At 49.9% G+C, this 13,898-nt stretch overlaps 1 protein-coding gene across 1 annotated transcript; it reads right to left on the bottom strand.

Annotated features, from left to right (window-relative positions):
* XKR8 (XK related 8) lies at window positions 1-13,208 on the bottom strand. The gene is made up of 3 exons (XM_016187842.2): window positions 12,791-13,208; window positions 7,836-8,032; window positions 1-2,318 (listed from the first exon to the last, which is right to left on the bottom strand). Exons 1-3 carry the CDS (start codon window positions 13,081-13,083, stop codon window positions 1,609-1,611), a joined length of 1,200 nt encoding a protein of 399 aa, XP_016043328.2. The 5' UTR covers window positions 13,084-13,208; the 3' UTR covers window positions 1-1,608.
* Window positions 13,209-13,898: the final 690 nt, after the last annotated feature.

The following is a 13,898-nucleotide window of genomic DNA, read 5'->3' as shown; positions in this document are numbered from 1 at the left end:
TGGAGGGTTTCATGAGCCTTTTTATTATTAAAATATGTTATTAATGTAACTCTTTGATACTTATTAATGAGAGAAAGGGAGAGAGCAGCGGAACATCACTCTGGCAAATGCATCACCGGGGATCAAACCCAGGCCCTCCTGTTTGAGAATACAGTGATTTATCCACTGTGCCACCTCCCAGGTTGCAGAATTTTAACTTAATGTTTATCAGAGCACTGTGCAGCTCTGACTTATGTGCCTCAGGCCACTGTGCTATCCCCTGGTGCTATCTCCCCAGCCCTCATGAGGTTTTAATAACCTAATAATACTGATAAACAAAAGCCACACTCGCAGAGACACATAAATACCACCTCTTCTGCTCACACAGACAGAGCTACAAAGCACACTTCCCAAAGTATAGAGAGAGACTCAACACGCTCAGTCATGGCCTAGAAGCACAGCTTCACAAAGCACTTGATTGAAAGTGGCCCCATAAGAACAAAGGCAGAGCTGGGCCGGCTGCATCAAGACCATAGAGGGGCTGCCAGGAACCAACTAATAGGTCGCCCCAGCTTCCAGGGGTGACCAGCCTACCCAGGAGAAGCTGGAGAGAGTAAGGGACAGAGCAAGAGACAACTGACCTTATTCCCAGCCAACAATGCTTTCTATGGGGCTTAGGAAGCACATAGGACTTGTATGTGAGAGGTCCCAGTTTTGACCCTTGGCACCACCAATAGCCAAAGCTGATCGGTGATCTGGTCAGCAAAAATGCTCTCAGTATACATGTGCTGAATGAAATAAATGACCAGGGTGGGACGGGGGAGGAAGGATTCTGGAGATCACACCCTGGATGTCCTGGGGGCTTCTAGCCCAGGACAGGAGAGCCAAGAGGAAGGGCAAGAACTCATCCAGTGATTCCAGAAGTGACCAGGGAGGTATAAATACCAATACTGCAGTGCGCTGGTTAGAGGGGCAGGGGTGGGAGGAGAGGGTCTTTCTTTTCTTCCCAAAGTATCTTATATATAACTAGGTCCCTTGATCCTCCAGGGCCCATTCCTTCTTGTTTTGCATCCTTAAAAGCAGGTTTCTTTCTTTCTTTAAAAATTTACTTATTTTGCCTCCAGGGTTATTGCTGGGGCTCAGTTCCTGCACTACAAATCCCCTGCTCCTGGAGGCTATTTTTTCCCTTTTGTTGCCCTTGTTTATCATTGTTGTTGTTGTTATTGCTTTTGTTATTGTTGGATAGGACAGAGAGAAATGGAGAGAGGAGGGGAAGACAGAAGGGAGAGAAGAAGATAGACACCTGCAGACCTGCTTCTCCGCCTGTGAAGTAACCCCCTGCAGGTGGAGAGCCAGGGGCTTGAACCGGGATCCCGGGGGGCCCGAACCGGGATCCTTAAGCCAGCCCTTGAGCTTTGCGCTATGTGCACTTAACCCACTGTGCTATCAGCATCCAGCCCCCTAATGGCAGGTTTGTAGCTCACTCAACTCTAGTCTCCAGTGCCTGGCACAGAACAGTCATCAAGTGCTTGTGTGTTGAGTGAATCAAGGTCCACAGCAGCAAAAATAGCTTATCTTCTGTATTCTGCCAATTGAGTCCATCTGTCTCTGCCTGGGGATGGCTCTGCCTCAAAGAACCCCATTCACCTCGCCCTTCCCTGGCAGAGCAGTCTCACCCCGACACTTGGGGAAAAAGTTTCGAGCCAGCTGGTTCATGCGCCTGTTCTCGGGCAGCTGGTGCAGCTCAAGGGGGCGAGCACCCAGGCTCCCGTCCACTCGGTCAGGCTCCCAGTGGGAGGCAGGGTGCAGCCAGCGGTAGTATGCGAGCCGCAGAGCCAGGCCCAGAAAGAAGCAGACGAGGCCTGCCAGCAGCAGTGTTTGCAGTGGGACCCCAGTAGGCAGCCAGCTACTCTGGGTCCCCCAGGCGACCACCATGAGCACACTGTCCCCCAGGAGGAACAGTAGGTGGATGGTGGCACGGCCTCGGGTGTGGCCCTCTGCCACATTGAACCAGGAGAAATAAAGGATGGTGGCCACCGTCGCCCGGTACAGCCACTCAGAATAGGACCCTGGCATGAAGTTTGTGCCCTGAAGCCACACCCAGAACAGCAGCACCAGCCACAGACCCATGAAGTGCAGGGCCACGTAGCGAGGAAAAAGGGCTGAAAACAGGGCCACCGCCAGCACTCGGGGCCACAGCAGCAGCAGGTTCCACAGGAAGTAGATCACAGAGGAGCCCAGCCCCAGGAGCGGCTTGGAGGGAAGGCAGGTGCGTAAGGCCCGGTGGTAGTCGAGCAGCGCCCATGAGATGCCCACGAAGGATGAACAGATGCCAACCACTGCAAAGAGAAAGAAGGGAGAGGCAAGTAGGCAGTCTGTCACACCCTGAGGGGCCACAGGAGCCATGGGGGCCATCGGAACCCGGAGCTGTTATTAGAACCCTCAATTTGTTGAAGGGGAAACCACAGCTGTAGAACATAAGTTGAAAACACAGGTTGGATCCAACTATGAAATTTACTTTCCACGGAGTGCTGACCTGGTGCAGCGGCTCTGCACATCGACTCTGAGGCAGATAGACTTTCAGGTTCAAACCCCATTCTCCCCAGAAGCCAGTGGTTCACACTCAGGGGGGAAAAATAAATTTACTTTCCACCACTAAGCTTTATTTTTCAGGTGCTGCCATGGTGATGCCTGTTTGTCTATTTGTCTCTATTTGTCTCTCTGAGAGAGAAGACGAAGAAGAGAGGAGACCAGATTATCACCGTGGCAAATTGATGCCAGGGATCAAATTCAGGACCTCATGCTTGAGAGTTCAATGCTTAATCCACTATGACATCTGCCAGGCCACCTCTCTCTTTTTTTTTTATTTTTAGTTTTTATGTATTTATGTATGTATTTATTTATTTTCCCTTTTGTTGCCCTTGTTGTTTTTCATTGTTGTAGTAGTTATTATTGCTGTTGCTACTGATGTTGTCATTGTTACATAGGACAGAGAGAAATGGAGAGAGGAGGGGAAGACAGAGAGGGGGAGACAAAGATAGACACCTGCAGACCTGCTTCACCGCCTGTGAAGTGACTCCCCTGCAGGTGGGGAGCCAGGGGCTCAAACCAGGATCCTTACGCTGGTCCTTGCATTTGGTGCCACGTGCGCTTAACCTGCTGCGCTACCACCCGACTCCCCCACCTCTCTTTTTTTTAAAGCTTTATTTACTTATTAATGAGAGATGTAGGGGCCAGGTGGTGGTGTACCTGGCTGAGTACACACATTACAGTGTGCAAGGACTCAGGTTCAAGCCCCCAGTCCCCATCTGCAGGGGAAAGCTTTGTGAATGGTGAAGCAGGACTGCAGGTGTCTCTCTCTTTCTCTCTCCCTTTCTCTATCTCCCCTTCCTCTTGATTTCTGACCATCTCTATCCAATAAATAAATAAAGATAATAAAAAATATATACACTCCTATTTAAAAAAAGAGAGATGCACAGCATGATTCTGGCATATATGATGCTGTGAATTGAACTCCAGACCTCATACTTGTTAAGTTCATAGCTTTAATCACTACACACAGCAGTATTTTTCAAGCATGAGAGGTGAGGTATATGATTTGGACACTCTGAATTACACCCTTGGCACAATGGGCTTTGGTCACACCCTGGCCATCTCCTAGGGCCTTCCTTGTAACCTTTCCTTTCCAGGAAGATCCAAGCCTTTTTTGGTCTGAAGGTCAGCAGGCCCAGTTCCCCTTCTGGGTCTCAGAAAAAGGTGGTAGGAAATTCCTTGAGATGGCAGCAGGCCTCTGGATGAAGCTGCCTTCCAGGCCAGGGGGATGTCCCTGCTGTATAGATGGGGTGTCCCTCATCCCCCTTCCCACATGCTGACTGGACCCTAGTCTTGATTTCCTAAGACCAGAAATGAATGAAAGGAACCCAGTTCCACCTCCTGGCGGCCTACCCTGAAACAGCAGCAGCACAGGACCTCCAGGGTAGGTGGAAGTGGCTCTGAAAGATTTCTAAAATGCTTCCTCCCTGGTCCCCCTCCACTGACTAAGTCAACCAGTGTTTGCTAGGAACCTAATTCCATGTCTGGAACCCACTCCCAGGCAGGAGTCAGATCTGTGGCTATGTCCATTGTAAACACCCCCGTGCCAGGGCTCAAGAGAGCTGCTATTCTTCCAGTCTGCCCAGTAGGCCACATTCTCTGGCCTTGCCAAACTTTGTCCACAGCACTAGGTAAGCCAGGAACATACACCCTACTTCCTCCAGCCCCCTCCTTCCTATGTCAGTTGGAAAATCCCCTAGAGTCACCCATCCTAACTGACCCTGCCCCACTCCACTATGCCAGGGCCTGGAACACCCCACCCACTTCTGTGTGCAATCTCATGACACAGTGATTATTGCCTCATCTCTGAGCTCCCGAGTCTGCTCTCCTGGAGTCTCCAGCATCCTAGAACTGGCATGGAATAGCAACAGAGTAAATGTTTACTAAATAAAAGTTGGGGGTGGTCCAGAGAGATAGCAGAGCAGCAGTACACAGGACCTGAATATAAGAAGTTGTAGGTTCAATAACCAGAGTGGAGAGGTGCTCTGGCCAAAAAGAAAAAAAAGTTAGGAAAAGCCATCTCATTCTCCACTACACACATACACACGCACGCACACTCACTGTTCTCAAATAGACAACCAAAATACAAAACTATGTGTCTAATGAGTGCCATGATCCCCAAGTCAAATCACCTCACCTTTCCTTTTTTCTTTTTCTTTTTTTTTTTTAATTTTCCCCCTTTTGTTGCCCTTATCATTGTTGTTGTTATTATTGTTGGATAGGAGAGAAATCAAGAAAGGAGGGGAAGATAGAGAGGGGGAGAGAAAGAAAGACACCTACAGATCTGCTTCACCACTTGTGAAGTGACACCCCTGCAGGTGGGGAGCCAGGGGCTAGGACCTGGATCCTTACACTGATCCTTGGGCTTCATGCCACTTGCGCTTAACCCGTTGCGCTACCACCTGGCCCTCTCACTTCATCTTTCTGTCTTTGTCCTCTATATAAACATAACACCAACTTATCGCTGCTGGGAATGTGTGCAGTGATGACCACAAAGCAATTCACAGCACCCAGGCGATAGCAGGCATCCAGCTGAGTCAGCTGCTGTCTCCATTTCTTTCTTCCTTTCTCTTTGTCTTCCTTCCATTCTGTCTTCTCTTCTCTGCCCTCTTCACTTCCTTTCCAGGGCACTGCTCAGTTTTTGATGGTTCTAGGAGCTGAATGTGGGCCCTGGGAGCCTCAGGAACGAGTCTTCTGCATCACCACTATGCCATCTCCCTACCCTTCTTTGTCTCCCCCGCCCCCGCCCCCCTTATAACAGACTCAAGTCAACAAGTTGAAAGGACCCTTGGAGGCTGAGCATGCACTCCATCTTTTACAGTCACGGGTACTGAAGTCAGAGAAGGCAAGATTCTCAGGGTCCCACAAGGAGTGGTGACCACAGTACAGACTTGTTCCTGGGAGGCTGTGGCATTTCCAGCAAGGGGCACTCAAGGTGTGCTGAGGGAGAATGGGAAGGAAGACTGGACTCTGAGCTGGAGTCTGTGACTTTGGGCAACTCTCTTCTCTTCGTAGTCGAAAACCCTCCCAAAGCCCCTCAGTACTTAAGCCTCTCTTTCTTTTGTTAAAGATTTTATTTATTTATTCATGAGAAATGCTAGGAGAGAGAGAAAGAACCAGACATCACTCTGGTACATGTGCAGCTGGGATTTGAACTCAGGACCTCATGCCTGAGAGTCCAATGCTTTATCCACTGCTCCACCGCCTGGACCACCTTAAGCTTCTCTAGTTAGTGAGGGTACCTGCCTCTCCCTTTACAGATAATTCAACACTAATGCTCTACTTTATCATCTAAACCCAGCTCACTGGTTGGTTTTCCTAGCACACAAGGAGAGGCACAAAGACGTTCAGGAAATGTTGAGTCCAGGGCACATGGCGCTGGACTTGGAAGCAGGAGGTCCCAAGTTCAATCTTTGGTATCCCATGTGCCAGGGTGATGATCTGGTTCTCTCTCACCCTATCTTGTGTTAATAAATAAATAAATAAATAAATAAATAAATAAATAATAAAATGTTTAAAGACAAACAAACAAAACTTGAAGGATTCAGGTGGTGGTGTACCAACTTGAGTACACACAATACAGTGTGAAAAGACCTGGGTTCAAGCCTCCAGTCCCTCCCTACCTGTGGGGGTGTGGGGGTGCATTCCAAGTGATAAGTCAATGCCACAGGTGTCTCTTTCTAATCCCCTTCCCTCTCAACTTCTGTCTCTAACCAAAAAGGGAGAGAAAAAAAAAAAAAAAGACATTACCTAAAAAAAAAAAAAAAAACTTGAGTGTATAAGGTACTCACTAAAATGTTTTCTGATAGATTTGAGCCCCCGCCCCACATCAAAGGAGGCTTCATGCTGTTGTGACCCTTTCCCCTTTCTCTCTTTCACTCTCTCTGTCTCTATCTCTCTCCATCTGAAAAAGCCTGAAGAGGTAAAATCCCAGTAGTGAGGAAAAAAAATGTTTTTTTAAACTGTGTACTAGGGGGCTGGGCAGTGGCACAGTGAGTTAAGCACATGTGGTACAAAGCACAAGGACCAAAGTGAGGACCCCAGTTTGAGCCCCTGGCTCCCCAGCTTTAGGAGGGTCACTTCATGGGCGGTGAAGCAGGTCTGCAGGTGTCTATCTTTCTCTCCCCTCTCTGTCTTCCCCTCCTCTCTCCATTTCTCTCTGTCTTGTCCAACAACAATGATAGCAATAATAACAACAACGATAAACAACAAGGGCAACAAAAGGGGAAAGAAATAGTCTCCAGGAGCAGTGGATTCGTAGCAAAGGCACCGAGTCCCAGCATCAACCCTGGAGAAAAAAAAAAAAAATCTGTGTCCTAGTAAACTGCTTATTTGAGGCTAAGAACCCTACATACTTGATCTCTGTTGTTCCCTAATAGTGAGCATGGAAGTTAAACACCAGGTTTCACATGCATCACCTCAATCCTTACATCATCTCTATGAGGTAGGGTCATTTTTTTTTTTTTGGTCCATCTTACAGAAAAGAACAAACTGATTCCCTGAGAGACTGAGGCTCTGCCTGGTCAAAGGGGGTACCCCACCCTTTTTTTTTTTTTGATGCCACTGGACTTCACTGCTCCAGGCTGACTTTTTTTCAGATAGAGACAGACAGACAAAAGACAAAAAGACAGGGGGTCGAGCGGTAGCTCAGCGGGTTAAGCGCAGGTGGCTCAAAGTGCAAGGACAGGCTTAAGGATCCTGGTTGGAGCCCTTGGCTTCGCACCTGCAGGGGAGTCGCTTCACAGGTGGTGAAGCAGGCTGCAGGTGTCTCTCTTTCTCTCCCCCTCTCTGTCTTCCCCTCCTCTCTCCATTTCTCGCTGTCCTATCCAACAACGAACGACATCAACAATAACAATAATAACCACAACAAGGTTACAACAACAAGGGCAACAAAAGAGGGAAAAAACGGCCTCCAGGAGCAGTGGATTCATGGTGCAGGCACCGTGCCCAGCAATAACCCTGGAGGCAAAAAAAAAAAAAAAAAAAAAAGACAAAAAGACAAAGAGGCAGCAACACCACAGCACTGTTTCCCCCAACCCCCGAGTGCCACATACTCCCATGTGATGTCCCAGGGCCTTGAACCTGGGTCGCTGCATGGTGATGCAGGCACATTCCCAGGTGAGCTATCTTGCCGGCCCAAGGGTGATCTATTTTCTAAGTAGTCCTTCCAAAGAGAGCGGAAAGACTTCTGACATTGGGGGTGGGGTGGGGGGTGCTTTTCCAAGCCGTAAGAGGGGGTGCTGGCCACAGGCAACATCACTCACACTGGTAGTACTCAGCCTGGCCGCTCTGCAGCACGATGGCCAGCACCAGCGTGAGCTGCGGTGTAGTCTCCAGGAAGGTCTCAAAGAGCCGCAGCATGCTGATGTCCAGCGCCAGGAAGTCAGCGTAGGCCAGGTCAAACTGAGAGGGCGCCTCCTGCCGCCATACCAGCAGCCCCTGCCGCAGTCCCTGTAGGCACCTAGTCACACACGAGTGCCCCCAGGGCAGTTAGTATCCGGTGACATCCCTCTGTCCCCTGCCCAGACATACATGCAATCTCCAATCCTTTAAATCCAAGTTGTTTTTGCCGCCAGGGTTATTATCACTGTGGCTCAGTGTCTACACATGACTCCACTGCTCCCAGTGGCCATTTTTTCCCTTTCTTTCTGATAGAAGGTGAGAGACAGAGAGAAAGAGAAACACCTGCAGCACTGCACTGCTCATGAAACTTCCCTCCATGAAGGTGGGGGTGAAGGGCTTGAACCCAGGTCCTTGTGCATAACAATGTAGGCACTCTACTGAGTTTGCAACCACTCCAAACTGCAGTTTCCAATTTTTTTTTTTCTTGCCACCAGTGTTATCACTGGGGCTCAGTGCCTGTTCTGAAGGACAGCTATCTTTTTCCCTTTCTCCCTTCCTTCCTTCCTTCCTTCCTTCCTTCCTCTTTCTTTTGATAGGACAGTGGAAAAGTGAGAAGGGAGGGGGAGGTAGAGAAGGATCAAAAAGACACCTGCTGCACTGCTTTACCATTCAGGAAGCTTCCCCCCTGCAGGTAGGGACCAGGAACTTGAACCTGGTTCTGTGTACAGGATAATGTGTGCTTCCCACTGGGTATGCCACTGCCCAGCCTCTGCCGTTTCCAGTCTTTCCTCATCACTAACTTGCTGTTGAGTGGAGGCATTGGGCAAGTAGCTCGACCTCACTGAACTTGTTTCTTCATCTGTGAAATGGGGCTCGCTATGACTCCCAAGGCACCAGCAGGCTGGGAATTGCCTCACACTCACCACAAGCCCTGTGCCATTTACTCCTTCTTAATAGTCCCACTCCACAGATGGACAAACTGGACCCAAGGGCTAGTAAGTACTGGGGTCAGGATTTGGGCCTAAAGTTGTTTAAATCTGAAAGGCATACTATATAATTGCCTAAAATGACAGTTCTCAAATGTTGGCATCCTAAAAATTCTGTGGGAATCTCTGGAAAAGGGAGCCACTGAAATTTTCTGAGCTCAGACAGCACAGGGCAGGTTGTGTTATAGAGAGAGCATCCTGGCTAGGAGAGGAGAAAGGGCTGGAGGGATCGGACTGAAGTGGAAATCCACTTATGAGGTTATTGTGACAATCCAGGATAACAAAGAGCCTGCCCAGAGTGGTGGGGGTGGACAGTGGGGTGGAATTCAGAGAGTCCAGTGATTGGACAGATAGACCCTGGCAACCCACTGGCATGGAGGGGGGTAGAGGATGCACCAAGGTATCTCTATCAGAACCGATCTCTGTAGGAACTGGGAGATGAGCCCATTTGCCACTCAAGTGCAGTCAGTACTGTCATTTCCCCTAAGTGGACTTGCTGACTCACTATGTAAACAAATAGGCAGGCCTGGGTTGGGACTCTCCTTCATGAGGCCTGTCTGTGGTCCCCTAATGCCAGGCAGGGGTCCCCAGAGTAGTCACAGATAGGAGAAGAGACCCTGTTTTCTCAACTGAAGCACAGTACTAGACTGGTGTGATATCTCAGCAGCAGAGCACAGGATTTGCCTGCTGGAAGTCCCTGGTTCCGTCCTTGGCATCACATATGCCAGAGCTGAGCACAGCTACAACAGTGTCCCTCTCTTTCATTCTTGTCTCACTAGAATGAATGAATGAATTAATTAATTAATGAATAAATCTCATTACTGTATGTCTGATTCATATCCAGTAGAAATAGGAGAAAGGGAGCCAAGAGGTGGTGGTTCATTGGGTAGAGTATATACAGGGTCAAGCCCCTGGTCTCCACTTACAGAGGGGAGGCTTCACAAGTGGTAGAGCAGTGCTACAGGTCTCACCCTCTATCAAAAACAAAACAATTGAAGCGTTAAAAATAGGAGACATCGCTTGGGACCCAGGGCTCACCAGGGGCTCCAGTTACTGTAATGGCTGTGCCCCACTGTACCCACCCAGGGTTTTACTAATAACTCTCTGGTCACTCGGGCAAAAACTGCAGCATTCAGCATTCCTCCGCCCACTCCTAGAAACCTGCCCCTTTGTCAAGGCATGATCTAGAATCTCAACCTGAGAGGAGGCATGCTGGTCACAGCATTGAACTTACAAGCATGAGGTCCTGAGTTCAATTCCCAGCATATGCCAGAGTGAAACTCTGGCCCTCTGTCCTATGGTAATAAATAAGTCTTTAAAATTTTTTTTTTCTTTTTAAAGATAGAGGCAGAGACAGAAAGAGAGTAAAAAAGACCACAGAACTGAAGCTTCCTTCAATGTGATGGGGGCCAGGCCTGAACCAGGGTTGCACACATGACAAAGCAGCATGATATCCAAGTGAGCTCTCTCACCAGCCACCAGAGTTATGGCTGGGGCTCCGTGCCCGCACCACAAATCCACTACTTCACGTGGCCATTCCCTCCCCCCCTTTTGTTTTTAATTATCTTTATTTATTGGGTAGAGACAGTCAGAAATCAAGAGGGATGCGGAAGGGGGAAGTTTGAGAGGGAGAGAGACAGAGAGACACCTGTAGCCCTGCTTCACCACTTGTGAAGTTTTTCCCTGCAGATGCGGACCGGGAACTCAAACCCGGGTCCTTGCGCACTGGAACATGTGTGCTCAACCAGGTGCACCACCACCCGACCCCTTGTATCTTTTTTCTGCTTTACTTGAAAAGACAGAGAAACTCAGAGGGAAGGGGAAAGTAGTCAGAGAGAGAAAGACTGACACCTGCAGAGCTACTTCACTGGGCACAGGGGTCTTGAACCCCAGTCCTTGTGCATGTGTGCGCTCCACTGAGTGCATCATGGGATCCCTCCTTTTTTTAAAAAAAAAACTAGAGAATCTATAAAAAAGGGATTCAAGTACAAATCCTGGCTCCAGTCACTCTATCTTGTGATCATTTTATTTTTAATTTAATTATTATTATTTTTTTTTACCAGAGTACTGGTTTATGGTGGTGCAGGGGATTGAACCTGGGACTTGACGGAGCCTCAAGTATAAGAGTCTGTTTGCATAACCATTATGCTATCTATCCCCCCCAGTCACTCTATCTTAATCTAGACCACATGTCCTTTCCTGTCTCCCTCACATGACTGACCCCCTTAACTTGGGTTTTCCAGTCTTTACATGGCCCTGCCATTTCTGGAAAAAATAATAATACAACCTACACAGATTTTCTGCGATACCTCCTGTGCTCCAGGGCCTGCCTCACACTCAGTCCTGGGGTATGAAGGAGGGTGGGGAGAGAGGCACCACAGGGAGAAGACCTGGGTAATCACGAAGCTGGTTGGCATTTGTTACAAGCTGACTCTACACCAAGTCAATTGACGGGTTTCATTCATTTAATCCTCACCAAACAGAATAGGCACTCTGACCTTCCCCACTGGAGCAAAGAGCAAACTAAGGTGAGGAGGGGTCAGACCTCCCCAACGCCCAGGCTACAGCTTAAAGGAAATCTGAGATAAGGAATTAAGTCTGTGCGTCCTTGGCGTTACTGTGGAGTCCACCATGTGCCATATACTGCGACAGACATCTGTCTACTTTCCCTTCCTCCCAACAGGTCTGCCTGCCACAACTATTCTAGATCACTACCTTGTTTTGTTTTGTTTTAACAATGTAGTGCCTGGGGCTGGGAAGAGAAGATACTGGTTATGAAAAAAGACTTTCATGCATGAAGCATTAAAGGTCCCCAGCACCACCACAGTCAAAGCTGAGTTATGCTCTGAAATATCATGCCAAGGATTGAACCCAGGGCCTCATTCGTGCGCCCTACTGCTGACTCACTTCCCTGTTCTGCTTTTGTTTGCTTTTAATTTAAATCATGAGATTTTCTCGTAGAGGAGGGTGGGAGAGAGAAAGAGAGAGAGAGAATGACACATCAGTGCATGCAGCACTAGAAACCTAACCAGGAGCCTCAGGCTCAATTCCTGTGCTCTACCAGCTGAGCTGCCTCCTCAGTCTCAAGTCAACTTCATTTTTTATTTATTAAGAGTGAGAAGAGGTCCAGAGATAGCTCACTGGGTAGAGCGTGCAATTATTTCTTTAGAAGATTTGCTTATTTATTTATGAGAAAGAGAGAAAACATTACACTGACAATTACATCACATGCAATGCTGGGGATTGAATTTAGGGCCTCATGCTTGAGGATCCAACACTGCAGCACCTCCAACATCCTTTTTTTTTTCCACCTCCAGGGTTATCACTGGGGCTGGGTGCCTGCACTACGAATCCACTACTCTTTGTGGCCATTTTTTCCATTTGTTGTTGTTATTGTTGGATAGGACAGAGAGAAATTGTGAGAGAAGGGAAAGATGGGGGGGGAAGACACCTGCAGACCTGCTTCACCACTTGAGAAGCGATCCCACTCCCCCACCCTGCCCCCGCAGGTGGGGAGCGGGGGGGGGGGGGGGGGGAGGGGGCTCCAACCCGAATCCTTGCGCTGGTAACTGGGCTTTGCACCACGTGCGCTTATCCCGGTGTGCTACTGCCCAGCCCCAACATCTTTTTATTTTCACAGAATATTTATTTATGAAAATGACAGAGTCTAACCTCAAGCCATAAGCCTCCTTTCCCTCAGGGGTCTGTTTCTTCACCTGGGTCAGGAAGTGTAGGGTTAAATGAACTGAGGACTGTCAGGAATTCTCTTTCCTTCCTGAAGGGGTAGGTAGCGGTGGCTCAGGGACTTAGTTTCCCTTCCCCTCCACACCCAGCTTGCAGGAGGAGCCACTCGGCCGGCCCCCTCCCTGCCCCGAGGGCGCGGCGCTCACCTGTACAGGTAGCCCAGCTGCAGGAAGTGCAGCAGCGCCAGCCAGCGGCCGGTGGGCTGGGCCGCGTGCAGACCGGCGGGATCGGCGCGCAGCCAGAACCAGCTGAAGAGCTGCAGCGCCACCGAGGCGAGGCCCAGCAGCGCCAGCACCAGCGCAGCCCACAAGTAGTGGCCGCTGAGCACATACTGGCTCGCGGCCCACAAGTCAGCGCCCAGGTCGATCAGGAAGGCGACAGTGCCCAGGACGCCCAGGACCAAGTCCCAGAAGAGCGCGGTGCGGAGCGCACAGGGCATGACCCGCCGGCCTCTCCCTCCCACTCCTCCTCCGAGGCTGGGGCCCGCCCTCTCCGCCTGGGGTCTCGGGCAGGAAGCAGCAAGCACGGCCCACGGGGCCGCCCCAGCCCCGGCCTGCAGGGCGGGACTTCCCCCTCGCGCCCGGTCAGGGGAGGAGCGCGGCTGGTGGACCCTTCCCGCCCTTCCGCTGCTCAGAAGTCTGTCCCGACCCGGTGCGGCTGGACCCCGGGAGCCGCGAAGCTCGAGGGCCGGACCCAAGGGCGCCCTGCCCTGAGATTAGCAGCTTGCTGTTCTGCTTTGCGTTGAAGGCACCTGAAGGCCCAAGACGAGGATTTGTCCTCATTTTTGCAAGGCAGCACAAGTGAGGAGGCCCTACTACTAGTGGCGCATCTGGTGCAGCACACATGCACAAGGACCCGGGTTCAAAACTCCAGCCCCGTGGTCCGGGAGGTGGCGCAGTGGATAAAGCATTGGATTCTTAACCATGAGGTCGCGAGTTCGATCCCCGGCAGCACATGTACCAGAGTGACGGCTGGTTCTTTCTCTCCTCCTTTCTCATGAATAAATAAATTCTTTAAAAAAACACAAACAAACAAATAAAAAAAACCTCCAGCCCCCACCTGCAAGGGAAAAGCCTCACGGGTGGTGGAGCAGTGCTGCAGGTGTTTGTCGCCCCCTTCTCAATTCTCTGCCCCTATCAAGTAATAAAATAAAGGTGGAGGAGCACACACACAACAGGAAGGACCATTCTGACCCCCAATTGTGGGATTTTGCAAACTGAGTGTGCCTGGAGTCGGAGCTGGAGTTCGGGCCCT

This window comes from Erinaceus europaeus, chromosome 13 (genome assembly GCF_950295315.1).
Source record: "Erinaceus europaeus chromosome 13, mEriEur2.1, whole genome shotgun sequence".
NCBI classification, from domain to species: Eukaryota; Metazoa; Chordata; class Mammalia; order Eulipotyphla; family Erinaceidae; genus Erinaceus; species Erinaceus europaeus.
The sequence above is the reverse complement of the archived record's forward strand: the minus strand, read 5'-3'. Positions and strand labels throughout refer to the sequence as shown.